The following is a 26,459-nucleotide window of genomic DNA, read 5'->3' as shown; positions in this document are numbered from 1 at the left end:
TTTTAAAAATCACGTTTTATGATTCATTGTATGAGCTTATGTACGCGTCGAGTTTTTTTTTTTACATATCGTAAAATAATACTCGTCACTGTTTGAAAAAATTAAATGAAAAAAATATCGTTATCATTTTATTATTTCAACGCTATTCGGTTTTCCCAAAACATGAAAAATATCGTGATAATTTTTTTTTCTTTTTGAATTCTATCCAGTACAAATTGGTATTTTTATTTTTGTTTTGATGATGTTTTATGTGCAGTAATCATATTTTTGTAGTTTATTAGTAGACGCTTATTAATTTTCGTTATAAAGCGAAGTCTTCTGTTTGTTTTTAATGAATAAAACCTATACGATAATACCTATATCTACAGTTATCTTTGTATTCTCGTCGCTTTGCTTTGATGAGGATAATTTTACCAGGGGATTATGTACATCTGTTCCATGAGGCAATACGTTGAGGATTTGTGACCTATCTACAGAGGTGAAACATAAATTTCCATTTATTATCTATCACCGAATTTTAACACAGATTAGGTGTGAAATTTTATCCAAGCTGTAGCTTTGATTGTTAGAACGTTTTTCAGTTCAGTTCAGGCTCAAAGTTGTAAAGATTAAAAACGGTCGCGAGAAGTAAAAATAAAATTCTAAATCAAAAATGCTTGAAATTTTCAGTGAGCACCTCAACGTTCCTACTTCCTATGTACTAAAGTCTAAAACATTAAAGTATTCTGCATTTTATTCCCTTTGTTTGCCTCAAAACTAGAGGAAAACTCTTTTCAAATAACGTATCTCCTAAAATTATGAGACTTTAAACCAAATAAATGGTAACTTGTTACTGATCCAGTTCTGAATTGATCCAGTCTGTTATTCATCCAATTTATTTAAAAAAATAAATTTTGTGAAAAGTCATTGATCCAGTTTGAATTTCTTCCAGTCGGCAGGCAGAGTGGATGTCAAAACTTCAGATTTGGATATAACAGGATACGAGTACAACATAAAAAACACGTAATATGGATAAGTTGCCTATCTTTGAATTTGAAGGGGCAACCAAGCTTTGGAAAAAAATTGGGGGAAAACGTATTTTTGACTTTGGGAGTGGGTAGTACTTGGAAAAATAAACAAATTTCGTTAGTATGAATTTTTGCCTAACTTTGAAATTGAAATGAGTCGTCGCATAGTTATTCATCATTCATGATGGTGATGATGATAAATCAAAATCATTCTGTCACCATTACACCATTGACTGAGAACAGTCAAAATTCAACCACAAAATAACGCCCAGGTAATAAAAAATAAACCGAAACCAAATTAAAAATGACTTTAATATTATTGAATACAAAAAATATATAAAAGTACACAAAATGATGAGTGGTTATAATTTAAAATAAAAATAACGATGTCTGAGATTCCGAGAAAGCCAGATATGCTATGACAATAATGGTAAACGTTGGATTAAAATACAAAATATAAAAATTAAACTACTAATAGTCTTAATATGAGCAGAACCACATGCTGGTGGACAAACTGGGTTCTCCGATTCGAAAAATTGAATATACGCCGAAGCATCTCCTAATTTATTAACAGCTTTACAAACATAAGTACCATACTGTCCTTTTTCAGTAGTTACAACTCTCAACATAGTATCAGTAAATTCATCAATGGACGGAAAATGATTAGTCTTATAATGATTATTAGAAGCTAACTGAATGCCATCTTTAATCCAAGTGATCTGAGGTATTGGGTAAGCTTCAACACGACATTCCAATTCCGCGTCGTAATTTAAAGCTTGCCACACCATGGGCTTGGTAGCATGCACAATAGGAGCAAATTCAACTTCAACGGCGATACTTCTTTTGATATTTTTACCAACTTTGTTATCAGCAGTGCAATAATATGTACCTCGATCTTCTCTACGAATGTTATTAATTTTCAAAACATTGCCTTTGTAGACAGGCCCGCCTGTTGGAAGAATGGCGTTATTTTCACGTTTCCACGATATCTGGGGCCTCGGTACACCACCAGCGTAACATTTTAAATGAACAGCGTTACGTTCGCTGACTACAACGGTAGATGATGAATTATCGTAGAAGGTAGGTGGGCTGAACACTTGCAAACGTACTTCTCTGGATACTTGCGAATTCTGACTGATTAATATTTGACATTTATAGACACCAGCGTCGCTTTCTTGGATATCCTTAATTTGTAATGTATACGTGGTGCTAGCTGAGTCGTAACGGAGACTGTATCGTGAATCACGTATGATCGGTGTAGTATCCGAAGATAGAAGGATGGATTCTTGGCTTCCTTCACGTTCCAATTTCTTCCAAAGTACTCCGTAACCTTGGGAGTACAGAGCTGAGCAGGAAAGTTCTACTGCACCTCCGATATCTTTGATTTGATCAGGTGTTATATTCACGATTGTAGGTACTCTTTGAGAATTTACAATGGTTACTGATATCAAACTGAATAATACATGAAACAGCATCTTGCTGGAATTTTAAATAATACTGGTATGTCATGAAAAATATACTACACTTATCATTAGAATCACAGTTGATTGGACGGAGGGAGAATAAATTAATTAGAATATTTTAAATTACATTAAATAAGTCGATTTCAAGACATTTTAAATCGAATTGAAATACTGAAACACAGGCCGAAACACACCTAAATTTTTATCACGTAAACAAAACACAACAGTTATTTTCAAAACTGTTTTCACAACTATCCCCCAACAAATACTAGTATGTTGTGAAAGTAGAAGAACGTTGGCTGGTGGGCCTCCCCACTAGTTTACACTTTACTTACAGCATTTCAGCACAGTAGCAGTGTGTTTGTTGTTTAGTTTGTTGTGTAATATTTGTGTTACGCGGCGATGGTGAGATTACGTGATAATTTCGTGTGCAATTTAATACATATTATATTCCTTCGGTGCTGAGAAAATCAACCTCCAACAAGTGGAGGAACCGAGGAATCCATCTGGTAAAATGTAGATTAAATTCGTCGGCCGGAGAGAGATGCTGTGCCTCAACAGTACGATGAAGATGACCGGATTCTTTCTGATATTATTCCTGAAGATCCTAAACGTAAAATGTGTCCATATGAAAGGCACTTGGAAAAGCGAGGATTTTTTCATGTTCGTGGTGAAATTCGGCTTCCAAAAGACTGACTTGCACAATCCATATTCATCCGGATACATTTATGGCAATATGACGACTGATAATTATAAGTCCAACAGAACCGCTATGTTCGTGGTACTCGATAACGATAATTTTATCGAATACTATCCGTACAGATTGTTTAAAAACAGAACGAAAGCTTGTCAGCTGATGTTCCATAAGATCTCGTTTGGTAAATGCGTTCAAGGCGAGAAGATCGATTTCGTTAGCGAAATCCCTTGTAGAAAGAATCACCTATGTTCGAACGCTGGCAATCCAGCTGATTTCATTTACAGGTCTCAGTTCTCCTATCAGATCACAGATTTCCAGCAACCGAAGTAAGAGTTGTTACGTAATAGTACGTTGACCAGTTAATATGTGGTACAATATTATGATTTCGATTTGTTTATTTACTTACAGATTTTGGTACGCCTCGTTCGCTGCTTGTTACCTAAACCAGGACACTTGTACTTGGCATTACTCTAAGGATAGAATCAAAATCGATTATGATATCTGGTTTGTAAACGGTAATCCTAATCGCAGCTCGTTTAATCCATTTGTTTACCAGTTTTCATTCGATAAACATGTGAGTATTGTGCAGTCAGCCATCTATCCCTTGAAATATGACGAAGGATAATTTATTAGAATTTGTTTGTTGCAGGACACGGTGGAATTATTCCTATTGTTTTTTGTAATTTACGCGTTATTAGTGCCAGTTCAAATTTACGCAGTTACCCATCAAAGTCACCCTGTAACCAAGCTTTTTACTGCTAGTCTATTAATGGAATTTTTTGGTGTTTCTATGAATTTGCTCAGTGCTTTTAAATTTGCCATTGACGGAGAGGGATATCCTCGAATAGCTGTTATGGGTGACGTTCTGGATATTTTATCCCGGGTATGGCGACTCGATTCATTAATTATTAAATTGGTAGGTACAGATGTCAATATTGATGTGTTTTTTTTTTTTTTTGCAGACAACTTTCATGCTGTTGTTATTATTACTCGCTAAAGGATGGGCTGTTACTAGAATGCAACTAACATGGCATCCATTCGTATTTGTAATTTGGTTAATATACGGAATGGTGCATATTTTATTGTATATATGGAATAAAGTAAGTTAGAATTTTAGTGGTCAAAACACTTTGATTTCATGGCACTTCAATTTATTAATTTTAACGAATTCTAGGTGGAAATCGATATCGTTAAAGACATCGACGAATATCAAACGTGGCCCGGTTGGTTAATAATACTACTCCGCATTGTGATCATATTTTGGTTCCTGTTAGAATTAAGAAATACCATGAAATATGAACACAATCGTAAGAAATTGAATTTCTTCTTGCATTTTGGAGCATCAGCCCTGGTCTGGTTCATCTATCTACCTATAGCAGCTTTAATATCGACAGAGATATCGCCATTATGGAGATATAAATTATTACTAGGTATGATTTTTTCCCCCATTTTCTACAACTGTTAACGAAGCACCACGTAGAGCTCCTGCAGTTCGAACGAATGTCATTATTTTTACGTTCATTTCACTTTCAGCTATAACATATGCTGCTGATTGTTTGGCGTATTGTATAATGACTCATTTACTCTGGCCCACCAGAAGCGAGCAATATTTTTTGTTAGCTACTTCAATCGATACCGGTGGCGATGAATTGGATGTTTTCAACGAAGCTCCTCATGTTTTAAACGACTACGTTCCAGCTTCACCAGCGTTGTCTGATTCTGCTCAATATTTGAAATTAATCGACTTAAATCATTATTCGTAATCCGGTTACCCTATACATGTAAGTTGTGCTATTTTTGTAGGGATTTTTTTAGCGATATCAGCAGCGATATGATTTAGAGTCTCGCGTTTGTAAATATTACATATCAATGTGTACGTGTGTTTTTAAAAAAAAATATCGCCTGTACAGATGAAAAGTTACGAGTTTTATCATGTTTTAGGGTTTAATAATATTTTGAATTTTAATATTACTTTTCGGATTTTTTTTCGCCTGTGCATAGGCTTTGTTAGATTTTAATTTTTATGATTATTTATTGAATGAAGTATTCCTTTCATTGTGTTGAACACCACAATGACAACTTTTTATTCGAATGTTTTAATTTCATTCGTCGTTTATTTTTCTGAGATACGTACGTTGATGGTATTATTGCTTTTGTTTATTTTGATTGAGTTTTTCTCAACAAAGAACTCAATTCAATCTACAATTTTTATGTATATTTAATTGTTTTATTCAAAGTATTCGATTCGATATTACAATGTTTTTCGTAGATCGTAAATTAGAAACATTGTTGTGTTTTTAAGAAGTTGGAATTTTTTGTATGATATTTTTGTGACTTTTTTTCGCATCTGGTTACCTTTTTTTAGTTACTTATTTGCATTTTTTTTCAAACTATCGCGTTTATTAGAACAAATCTCGAATTCTCATGCTACATGACTTGAGACAGCGAATTGTGTAAATTCATTGTAAATGCAATTTTAAAATACATTTCTATGAGTTTTTCAATTTTCATTTTCACCGTGTTAGAAGTAGATAATTAATGGTTTTTTTTTTTTTTTTTTTTTTTTTAATGAGAAATTCCAAAGTTAATAATTAACTACGAAACTACGAAGGACAAGTTGAAGTATTTGAGCTTATTTGATCTCTATAAAAAGTATCTAAGTACCTATTTAAAAAGAAAGATCCATTCCATTTTTCAATACAATGATTTCCAACTTCATCAATGTAAAATGAAATTTTTTCCTCATAAGATCCAAGATACCAGCTTGTAGAATACATCCTTTGAAGAATTGTTTATGTCATCACTTATTTTGGAATTTTCGAATCGGTTAATAGTTGAATTTTGAACTTGCACTCTCATAATTTCGTGGTGACCACCTGTAATGATCGTAAGTAGTAAGGCTACTCAACAGACGTCAATCAAAGTTACACGAATATACGACTTGACAGTTCATTTTAGACCCCTCCAAAACAATTCGAAATTTCTGAAAATGAGTGAAAAATCGCTGGAGACTTGAGAATGGCTCAAAACGGTAGTTGGTAATGTGTGATAGTTGAATTCCTTGAATTGAAGAATTTATTCACATTGTGTTACTTACTTTGCTCCAAAAAATAATATTTCATGAAATCTTCCAGAAAAATATTATCGACCTCTTAAAACTGAACTGGAATGTGTAATTGATTACTAATAAATTAATAATTATTGGTAGCATGTCGTGCACTGCACTGGTTTCGAAATTCGAAATCAAACCAATGACAGGAGACAAGATCGATTCAAAAGATGAAATCTTTGGTTTACCTATGTGTTTTAAGTTTAACTTTTATGTTCAAAAATATTATGGTAAGTATGTGGAGTTTTAATTAGTTTGGTTTTGGTTCCATGTTCTTTCAATTTCAATTATTAAAAACTGAAATTTGAATTTCAAAGCTATAGTCTGTTCCAAATAAGAAACGCAAACTGACAACCCGCAACACACGACGAGGAGTGATGTTCGGGGAACTGACGGGGAGGTAAACAACATTACACAGCAACGAAAAGAAAACCGATTATCAATTTTGTTGGTTTAGCGTAGTGCTCAACCTTGCTTATTCGTTTGGACCCTATGTTTTTGCTCCTAGAAAAGTTTGCGTTTCTTATTTGGAACAGAGTATATAAAAGCTCGACTTACAACTTGAGTTAAATCCATTGAATTGATCGTTAAAAACTAGCGGCAAGTTGGCTGTACTGTAAAAATCTGAGCAGTTAAAGGCCTAAAGGCGACAGGCGTCAAACTCAAAAGTTTCATTTTTAAATTGATTATAGAGGCCACCGTTAACAGTGATGGCAAAACTTTTTCATTTCAGTTCAAGTTTCTAGTTTTTAGTTTCAGTTTTATTTTTTTCAGTTCAAGTTTTCAGTTTTTAGTTTCAGTTTCATTTTTTTCAGTTCAAGTTTTCAGTTTTTAGTTTCAGTTTCATTTTTTTCAGTTCAAGTTTTCAGTTTTTAGTTTCAGTTTCATTTTTTTCAGTTCAAGTTTTTAGTTTCAGTTTTCAGTTTTGAATTTTTCAGTTCAAGTTTTTAGTTTCAGTTTTTCATTTCAGTTTCAGTTTTCATCATTTATTAAGGTTCAAAACGAAATGGAAAAAAAAATCTTCTTTTCTTTCATGAATTTTTTCATACTCATACATTAATTTAATAGTCGGGGAGCCCTTTTAAGGATATATTGCACACCCTCGTCGATCCTTCGGGACAACTTTTTTCTTGAAGGGGAAGTCCTAAGGAACATTTCTAGCCCTTGTACTTGAAAAAAAAACTTGGCCCTACTTACACAATGGCGGCCATTTTGATTGACAAGTGAGCCGAAATCGCAGATTTCGTGTTGTGTTCCAACATAGGACTTGCACAAAATTTTTTAAACCGTACAAAGGTAGATCGAAAGATCAAGCAAAAATTTATCACCTGTCAAAATTCAAGTGCTAAAGTACGTTTTTCGATTTTTGGTGAATTTTTGAAAATCAAATTTAGGCCAAAAATGAGAGGAAAAATCAAAATTTTACCAAATAGACCAAGAAAGCTGAAATTTGGGACACACCCTATTTTCGACATGACAAATCGATTGGAAACTGTTTCAAACCGGTTCGAGCAGTTCTGGGGCCTCCAGCAGATTTTTGAAACTCGAAATTCCCACAAAATTTCACCAACATGGAGTTGGAAAGCTGAAATTTATTCTGTAAACTAATTTCAATTCGCTACGAAGTACTGCAGGTGAATTTCAAGTCGTTTTGGAGCCTCCGGCGACTTTTTGATTATTCCTGGAGCCTCCATCAGATTTTTGAAATTTGAAATTTTCACAAAATTTTATCAAATGGCGATGGAAAGCTTAAATTTACTCTACACTCCAATTTTAACATCCTCTGAAGACGACTTCAAGTGGGTCCAAATCAGTTTGGAGCCTCCCAATGACTTTTTGAAAATTACTGGAGCCACCAGTAGGTTTTTGAAACTTGAAATTCCCGAAACATTTTATCACATGAAGTTGGCAAGCTGAAATTTACTTCGCAAACTAATTGCAATATGATATGAAGTCAACTACATGGTGGTTTCAAATGGTTTTAAATGATTTTGAAGCTTCCAGCTACTTTTTGGAAATTTCAATTTTCCAAAAAACACCACATGACCTCTCAAAAAGTCGCTGAAGGCTCCAAAACGTCTTGAAATCCACCAGCAGACGACTTCGTAGCGTATTGAAATTAGTTTGCAGAATACATTTTGACTTTCCATCTCAGTTTGATGAAATTTTTTGGAAATTTATAAAGTTTCAAAAATCTGATGGAGGCTCCAGTAATTTACAAAAAGTCGCCGGAGGCTCCAAAACGACTTAAAATTCCCCTGCAGTTGACTTCGTAGCGTATTGAAATTAGTTTGCAGAGTAAATTTCGGCTATACAACTCCATTTGATGAAATTTTGATGGGAATTTCGAGTTTCAAAAATCTGCTGGAGGCTCCAGAACTGCTCTAAACGGTTTGAAACAGTTTCCAATCGATTTGGCATGTCGAAAATAGGGTGTATCCCAAATTTCAGCTTTCTTGGTCTATTTGGCGAAATTTTGATTTTTCCTCTCATTTTTGGCCTAAATTTGATTTTCAAAAATTCGCCAAAAATCGAAAAACGTACTTTTAACACTTGAAATGTTGACAGGTAATAAATTTTTGCTTGATTTTTCGATCTACCTTTCAAAATGGCGGCCATTTTGTAAGTAGGGCCACTTTTTTTTGAGTACAAGGGCTAGAAATGTTCCTTAGGACTCCCCCTTTAAGAAAAAAGTTGCCCCGGAGGATCGACCGGGGGGTGCAATTTATCCTTAAGTGGGCTCCCCTACTATAATCTAATTTGCTACTTTGCAACAGAAACTTCATATTTCAAATTCAAACATTTCAAACTCAAAAATTGAGTATGAATAAATAAAATCCTGGCCTGGGGGCTGAAAAAAAGACAAGTTAATAAATAGTATGCTACTTGGAAGGAGGATTGCATCGTCCTTTTGCCGACAATAAATTGTTATTTTGCCACAATAATCAAAATTTTATAATTAACGTGCTGAGCAGTGAGCACTGTAGTATCAAAAAACTTTGAAAATCCAGTAGTTCAGTTCATCAGTTCTGTTCAGAAAAAGTGAAAAATTTGCATTTTTTGTATACTTACAAGTAGCATCTTGAATGGCCCCAGCAAAGCGAGGCCAAAAGTTTTCAGTTTTGGAAAATTTACAATATCAATTTTAATGAAAAAATTAGGTTTTTCTGATCTCAACATTTTTCAAATTCAATAGGTTTTTTGAAATTGTAACCCTGAGAAGAGAATCAAATTGACAATGACAATTGACATTTGACCCAGGCTGGCAACTCGGCGAGGGCAAAAGATTGGATAATTTGTTGTTCAAAAATTAGAACAATATAAAATATCAATTTTATTGGGAGAATTCGCCATTCGGTTTTTCTGAATTCAACTTTTTCTAAATTTCATCAATGGTTTTTTCAAACTCTGACTTCTGACTCTTAGCGGAAAGGAGGGGTGCAATTCAAATTAGCCCTAGCGAAGCGAGGGCAAAAGCTTTTGAAAAAAATGAAAATTTTTGAAAATAGATTGATGATTTTGTCGACAAAATTCATTGAATGGCAAAACTTTTACATTTCAGTTCAAGTTTTTAGTTTTTAGTTTCAGTTTAATTTTTTTCAGTTCAAGTTTTTAGTTTTCAGTTTCAGTTTTATTTTTTTCAGTCCAAGTTTTCAGTTTTCAGTTTAAGTTTTTCTCATTTCAGTTCTAGTTTCAGTTTCTCCATTTCAGTTCAAGTTTTCAACCAGTTTCAGTTTCAGTTTTCCATCACCTGCAGAAATGAAGTATGCAACTCCAACAGCAGTTATGTCGAATCGCTACATTTACGCTATCCAGTTTTCTCGTTGTTCACATGTTCTTATTTTCTTTTCTTATCAAAAATTTAAAAATTCCAAAAATTATCAGTACTCCACTACAGTACAAAATTTCAAAGTGCTTTTTTCACGGCAAAGTAAAATTAATTTTACTTAGCCGTAGCTTCTTACGATTAATTTTACTCTGCTGTAAAAAAAAAGCACTTTGAAATTTTGTGTACAACTGTTTTACGTTTTTGCCGTAGCATTATAAAAAGGCCTTACGATGTGTTTTTCATTTTAATTTTTCTACAATTCGCTCAATTTACCGGATCAGTATTAACCTTATAATTAACATGTTGTACTAGCATGGATTATCAAGACACCTTTGGTGAACAGGAAGAAGAGGATTTTCCAGGCAGACTTCTTCACCAGGTGAGCCGTTTTTCGTCTTACAATAGATCAGGAGTAAAATAATTTGTTGTCGACCTTATTAAACATGTGTAAACCTGCGAATGAGTGAGTCGAAATTATTATTATAACATCGTAGCTACGTATCTATTGCCTGATTTGAATCAAAATTATGGTGTATTTTTGCAAAGGCGGCATTGTGGGATAATGCTGAACTGCTGGAAGATTTACTAAGAGGCGAACAGCTGGCATATATCAATAGTCAAGACGCTTGGGGACGTACTCCGTTACATGCTGCAGCAACTACAGAAAATTCAAAATGTTTAAGAGTATTGTTACAGTCTGGAGGTATGTTTCTCCTTCTGCATTAAGATTCCTTTATAGTGGCCGTGGAATTTTTCTACAGAAAAGACAAATGTGTACATTCAAATGGAAGCATTTTTACTGGCTGTGGAATTTTATCAATTTTCTATGGAAAAGTCAACATTTTACAAGTTTAGAGGTTCAAAAGTGCTTAAAATTGAGTCTGAAAAAATCCCACGATTTTCTGTAGAAATTTTCTATTGCCAGCTTATCGCCACTATAAAGGAAGCTTTATAGATTTAAATATTCGTTCGATTAACACACTGTGCTTATTTTTCCACAGCCAATCCAAACACTGCTTGCGGTACTAGAGGTGAAGCTAAAGTATGTATTTTTCGTTTCATGTTCATGCTGAGGTTTTTTTGTTGTATCGAATGAAATAATTACGAGATGATTTTCGCTCCGGCCAATTTGATTCTCTTCTACTAAGTTACAATTTCAAGAAACGTATGATTGAATTTGAAAAATATTGAGACCAGAAAAACTGGATTCTTTTATTAAAATTGATGTTTTATTTTTCCATTTCAAGTCACACAATATTTTCCAAAACTTTTGCCATTGCTTCACTCGGGCCAATTTAGTTCTTTTTTTCACACTAAGAATTTCACAAAACCATTGATAAAATTAAAAGAAAGTTGAGATCAGAAAAACCGAATTTTTACACTAAAATTTATGTTGTTCTACTTTGCGAACTTCAAACTTTTTAAAGCTTTCGGCCTCGCTTCGCTCGGCCCAAATTGATTCTCATCTACAACGTTAAACTTACAATATTTTTAAAAATCTATGATTGTATTTAAAAAATGTTGAGATTAGAAAAATCTAATTTTTTCATTAAAATTGATGTTATTCTACTTTTCAAATCATAGATTTTCCAAAACTTTTGCCCTCGCTTCGCTCGGGCCATTCAAAATGCTCCTTTAAAAAATTTTAAGAATATGAAAATTAAACAGAAAAATTCCAGAAGTACTTAAAATATTCAAAGCTTATAAAAAATTCAAATTTTTCATTTCTTTCAGAACAGAACCACTAGCTTTTCAAAATTTTTCAATACCAGAGTGTTCAGCACGTTGAAATTTTGATTATAGTCGACAAAGTTACGATTTTTTGGCTACAAAATGTCGTGATACAATCCCCTCACTACTTGTAACTTGAATACCCCTTTTTTCATCCAACTTGAGAATTTTCAGTTGAATAAGTTGGGAATTTTCAGTAAAATTAGTTGGGAATCTTAGGATCTTTGCCCCCCCCCCCCGCAAAACCACTTCGCTACGTCCATGTTTGAAAAACACGGTAATTTTGTATTCTACGTAGGTAACTAGTATTTGTGTACTGGAGAATGAAATCTATATCGGTACAACTTGGGGTTGTATTGTGGTCGCTGAACGAGAATCAATGCGACCGATTACAGTATTTCGACCGTTTCAAGAAGAAGTATGCTCGATATTGGCGTTACCAGTCAAAGTTGACGGTCGAACGTGTCTCGCTACCGTAGGACGTGGTTATCGAAGCCTCATTAATCGCTATAAAATAAACCTGGAAATGCCTCTTCAAAAGCGTCATTGTTGATTAATAGCAGCACATTTGCGATTCTTTGGTCAACTGGGTATTGGGCTGCGACATGATTCAATATTTTTTCGTTATTGGATTTCAAATTTTTTACAGCTGTTACGTTGTTGCGTAATCGTGATAATTCATTCTATTACCAGTTTTTATTTTGTCAATTTTTTATACCGATGTACATGTGCTTTATAATTTTTTTAAAAGTCATATCTGAATTTTTTTTAAATTGAAGCGTAAGGTACTGGGTTGGAAGAACAGAACGAGATCAAGAAAATCATCAGATTCTGATGTGAAGACAAAAAGAAAAAAATGAGATTTAAAATTAAATTTCAAAAAAAACCCAGAATGAACTTGAAGAGATCGTTTTTATTTGGTCTGAAAAACGAATCGTTCAGCAGTATAGTTCTCATCTTTTCTCAAAGGAAGCTTTGCTTTGCAATGGAGCGGCAGATTTTTTGAGTCGAGTTGAAGAATTCTGCTTTCAGTAACGAAACGAGAAATAACATTCTATTGTAAGAATGAAAACAGGACTTTGTTGTTCTTTCAAACCCAGTTTGCGGTACATGACCTAAGCTTCACCTTTAAAACGAATGCTCAGTTTTTTTGTTTTTTTTATACTCGTACATGACATTTTTTTCTTGCCTGTTGAAAACGTTGACGTAAGGTGTTCTTTCAAACCAAGTACCAAGACACAATTTTAATCTTGTAGGCTTATCAAAACTAAATTCAATCATGCTAAAATAATACCGGGCCATTCCATGCCAAATCGGCGAATTTTTGCACGAGGGTTCTTCGATTTTTTTCAAAATCAGATCATGTGTAGAGGTCATCAAACGATGACGAATGACGCAAACAGGTCATTTTTTCGATTTTTTTTTGACGGAGCTGTGGCGCTTCAAATTTCTCCAAAATGGCCGAAAATGGAAAATTTCATTTGCAAATTGCTCCGGTTGTACGGGGTATAGAATTTTGAACTTTTTTTCAAATTGTAGTACTTTGAGAGGGTAATCGACGAATGATGTCAAAATCAGTGTTGCCACTTTCTGAAACCTAAAAAACTCGATTTAAAAACTTATAATTTAAATATAACCACGATGTCCCCCAGTAAAAATTGTGAGAAAATTCTCAGTTTTAGTACTTTTTATGTAGAATAACATATCAAAAAATTGAAGGGGCATTTTTTTTCATTTTCGAGAAAAAAAAATTACAAGTTTTATTTTTGTTGCAAAAGTAGGTACCATTAGAAACCTAAAAATGACAATTTTTACATTTTTGAAATATTTTACCAATGTGAAGACGAATATGTGAAAAAAATCCCTCTCCCCCCAAATTTGTCAACGAATTGACGAGAAATGCAATTTTTCGTGGAACATGAATAATTTTATTTTAAGAGTGAAATATAGGTACCTATTGAAAAAATGTGGCCGCCGTTGACAAATTGGGGTGAAAAACGATAAAACGACCATTTTGTATGCTTTATTTTACATTTTCATCGGAGAACAATAATATCAACAATTTTGAAAAGTTAGTTGTTCTGTTCAGAAAATGAAAATTTGCACTTTTCAAATGATTTGGGTATTACCTAGAAATCAAAAATTTCCTCTTCAATTTTTTAATTCTTAAAATTTTTGAAAAGAGCATCTTGAATGGCCCGAGCGAAGCGAGGGCAAAATTTTTGGAAAATTTTTGATTCGAAAAGTAGAACATCAATTTAAAAAAAATGAAAATTTGAAATTTTGGTGGGATAGTGTACGGGAAATCGAACAACACATGTAACGAAGACCCTGACTACAATATTAACTTCGTCGAATTACTCAACAATCAAAACATATTTCAAAATAATAAAAAAATATTTATTATTGAAATTGGTCGTTGACCCAGGAATGGTTCAACGAACCTACACGTAAATAAAAACTTTGAGCTATGAGCTCGTATAACTTTCACGTACAAAGACAAAAACAATATTAACGCGAAATTTAACATTTCATAACGAAAATAAAAAATACACGAATACATATTTAACAGCCAACAGTTTCAACGAAATTTCAAAAAACTATAATCAACTAAACAGCCAATAGTTTCTATTACGCGATTTTACGAAAACGAATTTATTTTTATTTATTTAAAAAATAAAAAGTTATCGAATACTTATTGATACCGTTACGGTTATAAGACCAATTTTGCCAACAGATAGCTTCAATTTTTCAGAGATTTTTGATGTGAATTCTTGGAAATTTTCTTGCTTTTTGAAGGAATTTCTATACTATTTTTTAACTTTCTTGCCACTCATGCGAATTTCTCGCCTTTTTTTTAACTTTCTTGCCTTTTTTTTTTGCCAGTAGACACTCTGATCGCAAGCAAAATGTTACAATATGGATCTTAGACTTGGTTTGTGCGGACACTTCGAATGAAATTATATTTTCAACTTATTAAATTATTCTAGTCAATTTTACGCATTGCCAGTGTTGGTTATTGTTATTATTACTCATTTTAATTCGACCATATTGAGATACTTTTCATTATTATTTTCATAATCGTAATAAATGTTATCTACCATTTTTAATTTCCGAGCTGTAATGACTTATTCTTAAGAAAATGACGTCAATCGGAATTTTCTTATCAATCAATGAATCAAAGGGCACACATAAATCGAATGAACAGTATATTTACAATTTTTAAAACCAAATATCAACTTGAAAATTAGAGGAACACGACGAACGCGACCGAACAGGACGCGTTTTTGCAGTGCTTTGCAAACAAAATATGATCAACCAACAAAAGATTTTTAAAATAAAAAACATAATTACCATGAAAAAATATTAACTAAAAGAAATGAACCTGTAAAAATAACTTGAGATAGCAACTGCGTTGTATTGGATTAACATTGGGAGAAGGGAGGGAGGAAGAAAAACTAAAAAACCAAACACATACCAACGTCTTACAAATTTAAAATTAGGGTAATGTTGATGGGTATGATAATTTTTGTACTGTGTTTAGTTTGAATTCGAATAGTTTGTAGTTTCGAGTGCGCCACTGTTGTAGCAACGCACTCTAGCTTGCTAGTTACGATATCTAGTTCGAATTGTTGTTGTTATGATCGTATTATTATGTATTTATGCTCGAATTATACAGTCCACTGTTCGTGTTGATTTTATTCGAACGAGTTCGTATTATTTTCCAATTTTCTATTCGAATATTGAGTAATTATTTCGCGAATAAATAAACATGGTCCTTCGGGCCGGATGTAATTCCGGATAAATTGTGTAGTTCGCGAAGTAAAATTCGTAAAATTCGTAAATTTCGTTCGTTATGTTCGAAATAAAATTCGTTGTAATTGTGCAATTTCGTTGATTGTGCAAAAAATTCGATTGGTTCGTATTCGTATTCGTAATTGTATTCGTTGATTTTAACGTTCGTTGAAAATGGGTGAATCTGCTGCCGAAAAACAGCAGAGACTTGCTCGAGAAAAAGCTGCCAAAGACAAGGCTGACTATGAAAGGGCTGTCAACAGCAAAAGAAGACTGCTCCATGCCTGTGAACGTGATAAAGCTCATCTACAAGCTCTGGTTGAGCAAACGGTATCGAATGAAATGATTTGTCAACTCGAAGTATTTATCGATTCGTGGCGTAAAAATTTGATTGAACTAGAAGCTGTCGATGAAGTTTTATTCAAAAATGTTGGTACCAGTTTAACTGCTGATGAAATCTTTGAGAAAGAAAAGGAAATCATGAAGGATCGTGATGACCTACTTTATGAACTCAATTTAATCGTTGCTCGAGCTAAAACGTTCGCGGAATCCTTGAAGCCTCCAATCGCTAGCAGTACTCCTTCTCGACGATCTGGTCCAAATACTTCATTTTCGGATCCAGGTTTTGGATTTTCTCCAACAATTTGATTGAACGATATCCCTCTACCAAAATTTGATGGTAATTATGGTGAATTTATCGATTGGTTCAACGAATTTTCGAGTACAATTGACAAAAATGAAGCCTATGACGATTATCAAAAATTGTATTTGTTGAAAAGATGCATGGTTGGTAAAGCAGTCGAATCGATGAAGGACGTTGGTACTGAGGGAAAGCTGTATAAACCTACGTTGCAAGGTTTATATAAATCGTTCTTCAATCGCAGGCGAATAATTGCTGAACATTTCGTCAATATCGTTGATCTTCCTGCGATTAAAAACACAAACATTCGAGAAAGTGTCGAGAAATTAAAACGATGTCTACGTGGGTTGAATGCTGCTGGATTAGATACAAATTCGATTTCACCAATGGTTACATTTTTAACTGCTCGAAAATTGCCAGACAAGCTGAGAATGGATTGGGACACAAGTAATCACGATTATTCAGTGTACCCCTCGTTCGAATCACTCGCATCGTTCCTGATAAACAGAAGCTTTGCCTATGAAACTGCCAATCTAGGTGAGCCAAAGGAGAAAACAAACTCGTCACCTCCTGGTAAACAAAACAAGTCGTCCGAAAAATCGAATCAAGGTGACAAGAAATCATTAGCAGCTGTGAAACAACCTTGTAACATAAAATGCATTGTGTGTGGTGATCCACATTTTCTAAACCAATGTAAGGTGTTTGGTGGAAAAACTGTCAACGAACGTTTTAGTATTGTCAAAGGAAATCGATTGTGTTTGAAATGCTTCAACCCTTTTCATGGCATTAGTGCTTGTAAAAGGCCAAATTGCTCCAAGTGCCAAGGGGCTCACAACGTTTTGCTCCATCGTGAATATGTTGCACCTTCGTCACTCAACTCCAGTGCTGAAAACAATTCAAATTCGTCATCGCAGCAGTCAACTACTTCGACCAACGATCAAACTGGAACAACCTCAACGACTATGTGCGCCACTTCCTCAGCTCGGAAATGCGTATTGTTATCAACTGCGGTGGTTAAGGTAATTTGTGGAAATAAAATCGAATTAGCTCGAGTATTGTTTGATCAAGGTTCTGAAATTAGTTTGGTAAGTAGGGAGTTTTGTGTTCGAACGAAATTACTAGGGCTAGGATTTATATGCGCTAAAAAATCAATTATATGCGCTTTAAATATGCGCTAAAAATGACGAAAATATGCGAATATATGCGCTAAAATGACAAAATATGCGAATATATGCGCTATAAAAGTGCAGCATGTTGCATATCAAAATAAAGGTATTTTCAATCTGAAGCTAAAATTGCAGTTTATAAACAGAAAAAATACACGCATTCAGATTTATTTCATAAAATAGCATTTTCTTTTTACAAAAGGGAGAATTATAGGTACATTGGAATAACATCCGATTATCAAATGCTCTTTGAGATTGTCATTCCAAAACGATTTCCAGTTGTCTCTGAGCACAGATAGAAATAAAACTATGGTTTTAATTTTTTTTTTTAATTTTAATTTGAGAAATCGACATTTTTTTTTAATTTTGCGTTTCTTAAATCAATTTTTGCAATTTTTTTCCGAAATATGCGCTAACGACTCAAAATATGCGATAAATATGCGCTATAAGAGCATTTTTTGATGAAAATATGCGAATATATGCATTTATACCCAAAATATGAGGAAATATGCGCTAAAAAATTTCACCATTCGTATAAGTAATGTATGAATCGCAAAAGAAACAGTGATATGCGGTATCTAGTATATCCAAAACAGATATGCGTTTGCATATAAATCCTAGCCCTAGAAATTACCTATGTTTAAAAGTGAAAATGAAACGTCTCTAGTAGGCATAAATAATACTTCGACTAAATTGAATTTGTCAGTTCGTTGTGTTTTGAAATCTCGTTTTTCTGAGTTTTCTATTGCTATTGATGCCGAAGTAATTGGTAAAATTCCATGTAATGTTAATCGTAATGATGTAAAACCTATTATTAAAAAGTTTTCACTCGAATTCGTGGAAAATTTCGAATTACCTTACGATAATGTAGACATATTGTTAGGTAGTGAATATGTAGAATTTATTTTAGGTGAACAACGTCGTTTTGTTGAAGGTATTTGCTTGCGTGATTCTCAATTCGGAGTTGTAATTTCTGGTTCCCATTCGAATTCGAAATCTGCCTTTTTTGTTCAGCAGAATACTTTTTGTGGGTTTTCTAATGTGGAGTTGTCTCGTCAGTTCGATCGGTTTATGAAAATTGATGAAGTTTCTGATGAAAAAACCTTGCATGATGAAAAGATCGCCGAATTCGAGTTAATTAACAAGCATTTCGAAGATACAGTTGAAATTGACCCTGAGTCAAAACGTTTTGTTATTTCGTTGCCTTTGAAACCAACTGTAAAATTATTGAAAGGTTCGTTTTCGAAAGCAAAATCGATATTTCTGAGGTCAGAAAAACGTTTGTCTGATGTTGCCAAAAAGGCATACGATGACATTTTTGATGAATATTCGAAGCTAGGTCACATGCAGGTAATTTTGAATGTACCAAGACCAGATGCGTATTTTATCCCGCATCATTTGGTCACAAAAATCTCACCTGGTTCAGTGAATTATCGTATCGTTTATAACGCATCTTGTAAGGATGAATCTGGTACTTCGTTGAATGACCACCTGTATGCTGGTCCAGTTATTCAAAAGGATCTCTTCTCTCATTGTATTCGTTTTCGCGAATTTATTTGGGCAATTTGTGCTGATATTTTTCGCATGTACCGTTCGATTTTGGTACATAAAGATGATCATAAATTTCAATCTATTGTTGGTAGGTTTGAAAGAGGAGAGATTAGTATTGCTGAACTGACCACTCTGGTGAATGGTATAGGTCCAGCTGCGTGGATAGCTACGAAATGCTTAGAAAAAACAGCAGAATTTACTCGTTATTTCCGGCCAATAGCGGCTGATTCGATCGCGAAAGAGTTCTACATGGATAATTGGATGTCCGGTGCTCGCAAAATTGAAGATTTGATTGAGTTACAGAAAGCTGTACATTTTTCTCTCGCACAATATGGGTTTAATTTGACCAAATATCAAAGTAACTCGCCTGAAGTTCTTTTGACACTCGATTCGTCACTTGTAGAACCCTTAAAAACGAAAATAATTGGTGGTACCGATTTTGTGTATGTTTTAGGGCTAATTTGGTCCCCAGAAACCAGTGGCGAAGCGTCCATGGAAGCAAGGGAAGCAATGCTTCCCTTTAAATTTTCCGAGTTGTAGAAAATTAAATTAATTAAAAAATTTCAGTATAAATTGACAATAAAATATGAAAAAATATTTTAAAACAATTGAGAATACTATCTTGTTTAAATGTCATTTGATGCACCTTTTCTATTCCCTACAAAACTCATAATTTGTGTGTTGGAAGCAAACTGTACATTGCTTCCAAAAAACCAGTTTTAAGGGAAAAAAGAATCATGTTTGCCATCCTTAACGCGTGCGTTAGAGCGTCGAACGGTGATTCTTTGGAAGCAAGTCGCTAGTTGCTTCTAGTTGTTTGCTAATTCTTAATTTCTTATTTATGGTTCTGCATTTTATGTGCATGCGCGTGTTTATAGCTCTGATCTAAAAATTAGGCTATATGGAAGTGAGGAGCTCATTGCAAAAGTAGCCCTTGTCACATGAACCTATGCAATCTCCAAAGCTCTCCCTTGAGCATATCCAGTATCATGAATGTAAACTCTATAAAGCAATTCCTCTCAGGGCTACTCAGGGTAGACTAACTTGACGGTCATTTCATCATTACAACATGATCTCCGCAGTTGGCAATAGGTGCAATCGAGTAAAACGTGTCTAAAAGTTCATGTGACAAGGGCTACTTTTGCAATGAGCTCCTCAAGTTTAAGTACTCTATTTTTTGAAAATTTTCACTACAACATTGCTTCCCTACCAGTAAAACTCACGCCTCGCCACTGCCAGAAACTGATTCGTTGAGTATCAATGTAAAAATTGATGAACTCCCTGAAATCATCACAAAACGTGTAATGCTTAGTGATACTTCTAAGCTTTTCGATATTTTGGGTATTTTGGCACCTGTTTCGGTGAGAGCCAAATTAATTTTGAAAGAGCTTTGGCTAGAGGGTCGAACTTGGGACGAACCAGTGTCAGATGAGCTGAAGGATGCATTTTTGGCCTACAGGGCTGATTTGAAATTACTTGATCGATTCTCTATACCTCGTTGTTTGTATCTTCGTGTAGAATACCCTGAAAATTGTACGCGTCAGCTTGTTATTTTTGCTGATGCGTCAACAAAAGCCTATGCTAGTGTCGTTTATTTTCGTTCAATTGATCAAAATGGTCAAATAAAAGTTGCGTTTGTATGTTCAAAGGTGCGAGTTGCGCCAGCAAAGAAAACGCTACATATTCATCATCTTGAACTTATGGCCGCTAAGTTAGCTTCAATTTTGGGGAAGCGTATTGCAGGAGAATTGAAAATTGAAGCAGGGAACGTCTTGTATTTTTCCGATTCTCAGGTAGTACTTTCGTGGCTGAAACTAGATCCGCTTAAACTTAAAATTTTCGTCTGTAATCGTGTGAAAAATATTGGTAAAAATTCGAATTTGAAAAATTGGTACTATGTACCTACCAAAGAAAATCCAGCGGATCTAGGTACTCGAGGTATTTTGGCTAATGAATTTTTTGAACAAAATTTGTGGGTTTTTGGACCAACGTGGCTAAATAATTTTGATGAATTTGAAAAAATAACCTCATGTACATTCGAATTGGTACGTGAGATACCAGAATTAACCAAAGTAGGTATGGCTATTTTTATCAAGGACGAAATATTCCTACCTATTTTGAGCCATGGTTTATCTTGGTATAAAATTATTTCGGTTGTTGCTTTTGTTCAAAGATTTATTTTTAGATTACGATCTGAACGGCTAAAAACGATAGCCAATCCAAACCGTAAAGATGAGATATGCGATCGTAAGTTAGTAGGTATCAAGCTGATCCTACCACTAGTTTTACCATTGGAAACGTGTGAATGCAATGACGAGTTTATTACTCTTGTTAAACATGTTCAACGAGAACATTTTCAAATTGAAATTGAGTGCTTATCTTCTAGTGAAAATAGTCACGTAGATAAGAAAAGTAAGTTGTTCGAATTAGCTCCGTTTCTCGATCCAAATGGTATTATGCGAGATGCAGGTCGCTTATCAGCTGCTGCATTATCGTATGAAAGCAAGTTTCCAATTCTGGTTGATGCCAGGTCTAAATTTGTCGAATGCTATATTGAACATTTGCATCGAGCAAATTATCATGCCTCTCGTTTGTATGTGTTGAACGTATTTCGTACACGTTTCTATGCAATTGGTAACGTTATTACAGTTATCAAAAAGGTAATTCGTAAGTGTGTTTTATGCACACGAATTCGAGGTGAAACTTTGCGTCAATTTATGGCGGATTTGCCACGGAGTCGAGTTGAAATAGGTAGACCCTTTGCTAAGATAGGTGTCAATTTAACAGGTGCTATCAATGTAAAATGCACTGCACATCGTGCTGGTAAATGAAACTTTGCGTCAATTTATGGCGAATTTGCCACGGAGTCGAGTTGAAATAGGTAGACCCTTTGCTAAGATAGGTGTCGATTTAACAGGTGCTATCAATGTAAAATGCACTGCACATCGTGCTGGTAAATTAAACAAGGTCTATCTTGCGTTTTTTGTTTGCTTTGTGACACGTGGTGTTCACATAGAGATCGTTGAAGACCTTACGGCTGATGCGTTTTTAAATACTCTCGAACGTTTTATTTATAGGCGCGGATTGCCTAAGGCAATTTACTCCGACAATGCCACGAATTTTATTGGTGTTCGTAGGTTTTTAGAACAGAGCAAACTCGAACGTTTTTTGAGTGAACATTTGGTCGAATGGCATACTATTGCACCTCGCAGTCCTCACCAAGGTGGAATTTGGGAGGCTACGGTAAAATCTGGTAAGAAAATACTCGAAAAGGCTATTGGTAGCCAAGTTTTGAACATTTTAGAACTCTCAACGATTGCTACAAAAGTAGAGGGTATTTTGAACTCTCGCCCTATTTCATATCGACGTGAAAATAGTCTCATTGAACCTATCACACCTGCCCATTTCCTAATAGGTACGGCGTTGATGGAACTTCTGATTGTTGAGGATTCTAGAACTGTTAATTTACGTAATCGTTATCGCTTATGGACAAGCGTTGTAAATACATTCTGGTCGTTTTGGAGAAAAGATTATCTCAATCACCTTCGTTGTAGGTACAAGTGGAAAGTTGAGGAACGTAATGTTGAGATCGACGATGTTGTTCTTTTCCGTTCGAATAATGAAGGTATTTTTCAATGGCCTATGGCCATAGTCATTGACGTTTTCCCAGACAAGTCAGGTCTTGTTCGAAATGTAGAATTGAGGTTTGCAAATGGAAGTACTCAAAAAACTTCTGTTCAGAATCTTATTTTACTACCTGTTAAGGGTGATTTGTAAAATTTTTTGTAATTCTCAAATTTGTAATCATTTTTCTCCTGATTTTGTAATTTTTTTCTCGTAACTCGTAATTATGTCAATGTATCATGTAATATGATTAGTTTTATGATTGATTTTTGTCAATTGTTAACTTGTTGATAATTTTAAGTTGTTTAGATTAATTAAAAATAAGGTGTACCTTATTTTTGAGGGGAGGATGTTGATGGGTATGATAATTTTTGTACTGTGTTTAGTTTGAATTCGAATAGTTTGTAGTTTCGAGTGCGCCACTGTTGTAGCAACGCACTCTAGCTTGCTAGTTACGATATCTAGTTCGAATTGTTGTTGTTATGATCGTATTATTATGTATTTATGCTCGAATTATACAGTCCACTGTTCGTGTTGATTTTATTCGAATGAGTTCGTATTATTTTCCAATTTTCTATTCGAATATTGAGTAATTATTTCGCGAATAAATAAACAGGTAATTTAAACATAAAATATTCGGTTTATAAAAATTATTTTCGAATTACACGTGTATCATTTTTGGCCAAACATAGCGAATGCGAGCGAAAAAATGACAAGCTAGGTCACAGGTGACCTGGCAATGGGTATACTCATCCACCATTTTGTTCCTGGTTTGACAAACCAATGCATTGCAGCATATGGGAATTCAGCAACATTTAACCGCGTTTATCTTCAACACCGTGGACTTTTACAACTTTTTTGTAAGAACGGCTTCAAAAGAGAATTGAAAGAGCTTTCCAATGATATGCAACATATGCCAATAGAAGACCATTCATTTTTTTTTAATTTTAGCTTTTTTCACAGGGATGAGGCCCCGAGCCCCGAATGATTTGGTTCCGGGTTCCGAGGCTTGGGCTTTCAATTAAAAATTTCTCAGGTCTTGGGCTTGGATTGGGGCTCAGGAAACTTTGGGTTTGGGTTTCAGAGCTCAGTGTCCAGGGCTTGAATGAAATGTTCAGGGCTTTCCTGGGCTTTTTGGGGCTTGAAATTGTAATTTTAGTGAAGAGAAGAATAAAGTAAAATCTTATTTGATTTTCTGTTGCTCTGTGGAGAAAAAAAAAACATTTTAAGGACAGATTCCGATTGCTTTTTTCAAAATTACTTGAATGGAACGGTTTTTTTTAAAATCAGAATTTATTTTTTTTTATTTTTTAATACTTGTCCAAATTTTTCAAATTTTCAAGTATCATTTTTCAAAGAACAATAAACTACCTACAGAATATAACTGTATACCAAAAACCCCTTGAAATATTGAAACTTTTTGCTGAAGTTCTGAATTTTTTTTTTGAAAATCATCTGTTTTGACAATTGAGATGCACTGAAAGGTAATTACAATAGAAATTTACAAAATTCACACAAGCCTCGAAAAAGCCCCGACGAAAAGCTCTGATCACAGAGCTTGGGTTTCGGGGCTCACCTTCAGGGCTTGGGAATATAAATAATGTACCAAAAAAAAACCTGAAAATTAAAATAATTATTAGTCAACTTTCCAACTGCTTTTGATGAAATTTAGTGGAAATTTCAAGTTTCAAAAATCAGCTGGAGACTCCAAGGATTTTCAAAAAGTTGCTGTTGCTCACAAAATGATTCAAAACCACCAGCAGGCGATTTAATAGCGTGTTTAAATTGGATTGCAGCGTGAATTTCCGCTTTCCAACTTCATTTAAGGAAATTTTGGAGAAATTTCAAGTTTCAAAAATCTGCTGGAGGCTCCAGAATTGCTCAAAACTGTTTGAAATCGTTTCCAATCGATTTGACAGGTCGAAAATAGGGTATGTCCCAAATTTCAGCTTTATAGCCCAATTTGGTAACATTTTGATTTTTTTTCTCATTTTTGGCCAAAATTTGATTTTCAAAAATTCACCAAAAATCGAAAAATATATTTTAACCGAATTGGTCGTGCTTATGTAGTAAATTTGACGGAGAATAATTTCAGTTCACTTTTTCCCTCATCCCTCTCTGACCTTTCATTTCGGTGATACAGCCGAAAAACGTAGACTGACAAAGGTTAATGACCTCTTTCGGGTGTGACAGACAAGTTGCGGTGTGCAACTTTGGTCAAAATATTTTCGAGTCTATCGTGAATCGAGTTCACGTTTTAAATTGTCATTTTTCATTTTTTAAATACAATTTTCATAAAATTGACAACTTCAGGGTGTCCACTCATTTCTGGAAATGATTTTCCCTGACTTTTCCAGGTTTTCCAGACAAATTTTTACATTTTTCCAGACCATTTTTTTTCATTTTCTATACATACTTCACACTTTCATAGAAGAGCCATTGGGGGGGGGGGGGTAATTTTACTTCATAAGCTTCTCTTCGAACTTGATACTTCTTCGGGTATAAAAAACAGCTCAACTTCGATAGTCAACTTTTTAAATAAAAAATAAATAAATAAATAAAACATGCATCAATTTTGGCCAATTGATACAATATTCATATGACTTATGAAAATTTTTCCTTTGTTTTTTTGATTTTTGGAAGCCTGAAAAAATGTGAAATTTGTTTATTTCAAAATGAGAAACAAATTGGCCCGAGCGAAGCGAGGGCTAGAACATTTGAAAATTTTCATTTCAAGATGCCTAAAAACGAGTTTTTTTTTTGGTTTATTAAATTTTAATATTGGAATGATGTTTTTTTGAAAGAAGTTACCTACTTTTGAAAAAGAAAAGAGAACAGGCTCGAGCGAAAACTTCTGAAAATTTACTTTTCGAGAGGCATAAAAACGAGGTTTTTTCATGTGAGGAAAAGTAGTTTTTTTGGCTTTTAAAATTTTAAAATTTGAATGATGTTTTTATTTTCAAAGGAAGTTGATTTTGACAAAGAAAAAAAAAAAAAAAACAGAACAGGCCCAAGCGAGGGCAAAAGCTCTTGTAAATTTGTACTTCGAGATGATTAAAAACAATGTTTTTTTTGTGAGTTCACTTCTTGGTTTTAAAACTTGATTTTTAATATCTAGAAATGTTCATCTTGACCTGGAAAACGAAAAGAAAACAAGCCTGAGCGAAGCGAGGGCAAAAGCTTTTGAAAATTTGTCTTTTGAGCAGTAAAAAATAATGTTTTTCTTTCATCACAGGTCCTTATCCAAAATTTGCAATTGATCGTTTTTCAAAATTCCAGGGATTTTGCGTAAAAATTACAAAATTCCCTGACTTTTTCAGACCGACCAAATTCCCTGACTTATCCAGGTTTTCCAGTCCTGTGGACACCCTGAACTTTAACCCTCTTCACTAAGGGCGAAATCGCAATTTTGGGAAAATCTGAATTGGTCACGCTGATAGGAAATTTAGTGTCTAGAACAATTTTTGTTCGAACATCCTTCCTCTCGGACCCTTCATTTCGGTGATACAGCCGAAAAACTTCTATCGGCATAGGTTAATGACCTCTTGCGGGAGGTAGCCGGCAAGTTGCAGGGTGCAACGTTTGATGGGTTAAAACACATATCTCAGATCATGAGGGAGTAATGTTCATGCTCAATATCTCTGAACAGGTACAAGAAGTAAATTATTTAAAACCTCAACAAAGATTAATAAATGATACCACTAGGGGAACTTTTCTCAGGTTACTTGAGGGTGAAAACTGGAGTAACTGCTGGAGTGAAACAGATACCATTAATACAGCTTTTCAGAGTTTCCTAAATGGATTCTTATCACACTATGATTTGTCATTCCCATTTGGTATAGTGAAA

At 34.3% G+C, this 26,459-nt stretch overlaps 3 protein-coding genes across 5 annotated transcripts; 2 read left to right on the top strand and 1 right to left on the bottom strand.

Annotated features, from left to right (window-relative positions):
• Window positions 1–1,300: 1,300 nt before the first annotated feature.
• Window positions 1,301–2,659, bottom strand: LOC135835258 (lachesin-like). The gene has a single exon (XM_065349432.1). The coding sequence runs from the start codon at window positions 2,480–2,482 to the stop codon at window positions 1,424–1,426; it is 1,059 nt and encodes a 352-aa protein (XP_065205504.1). The 5' UTR covers window positions 2,483–2,659; the 3' UTR covers window positions 1,301–1,423.
• Window positions 2,660–2,821: 162 nt separating this feature from the next.
• Window positions 2,822–5,671, top strand: LOC135835257 (integral membrane protein GPR180-like). The gene is made up of 6 exons (XM_065349431.1): window positions 2,822–3,493; window positions 3,576–3,741; window positions 3,817–4,050; window positions 4,130–4,267; window positions 4,342–4,597; window positions 4,701–5,671. The coding sequence occupies exons 1-6, from the start codon at window positions 3,015–3,017 to the stop codon at window positions 4,928–4,930; spliced, it is 1,503 nt and encodes a 500-aa protein (XP_065205503.1). The 5' UTR covers window positions 2,822–3,014; the 3' UTR covers window positions 4,931–5,671.
• Window positions 5,672–10,155: 4,484 nt separating this feature from the next.
• Window positions 10,156–25,627, top strand: LOC135835253 (uncharacterized). Of its 3 annotated transcripts, XR_010556850.1 has the most exons (5): window positions 10,156–10,484; window positions 10,652–10,808; window positions 11,107–11,147; window positions 12,135–15,340; window positions 23,229–25,627. XR_010556850.1 is itself a non-coding variant. In XM_065349424.1 (4 exons), the coding sequence occupies exon 4, from the start codon at window positions 16,415–16,417 to the stop codon at window positions 17,447–17,449; it is 1,035 nt and encodes a 344-aa protein (XP_065205496.1). In that variant the 5' UTR covers window positions 10,156–10,484; window positions 10,652–10,808; window positions 11,107–11,147; window positions 12,135–16,414; the 3' UTR covers window positions 17,450–23,161. The 3 variants fall into 2 exon arrangements, 2 of the variants coding, with proteins under 2 accessions (XP_065205496.1, XP_065205497.1); XM_065349424.1 differs by lacking the exon at window positions 23,229–25,627 and having other exon boundaries at window positions 12,135–23,161.
• Window positions 25,628–26,459: the final 832 nt, after the last annotated feature.

Source organism: Planococcus citri, chromosome 2 (genome assembly GCF_950023065.1).
Source record: "Planococcus citri chromosome 2, ihPlaCitr1.1, whole genome shotgun sequence".
Taxonomy (NCBI): domain Eukaryota; kingdom Metazoa; phylum Arthropoda; class Insecta; order Hemiptera; family Pseudococcidae; genus Planococcus; species Planococcus citri.
Note: the sequence above shows the minus strand (reverse complement) of the source record. Positions and strands in the feature narration are given on the sequence as shown.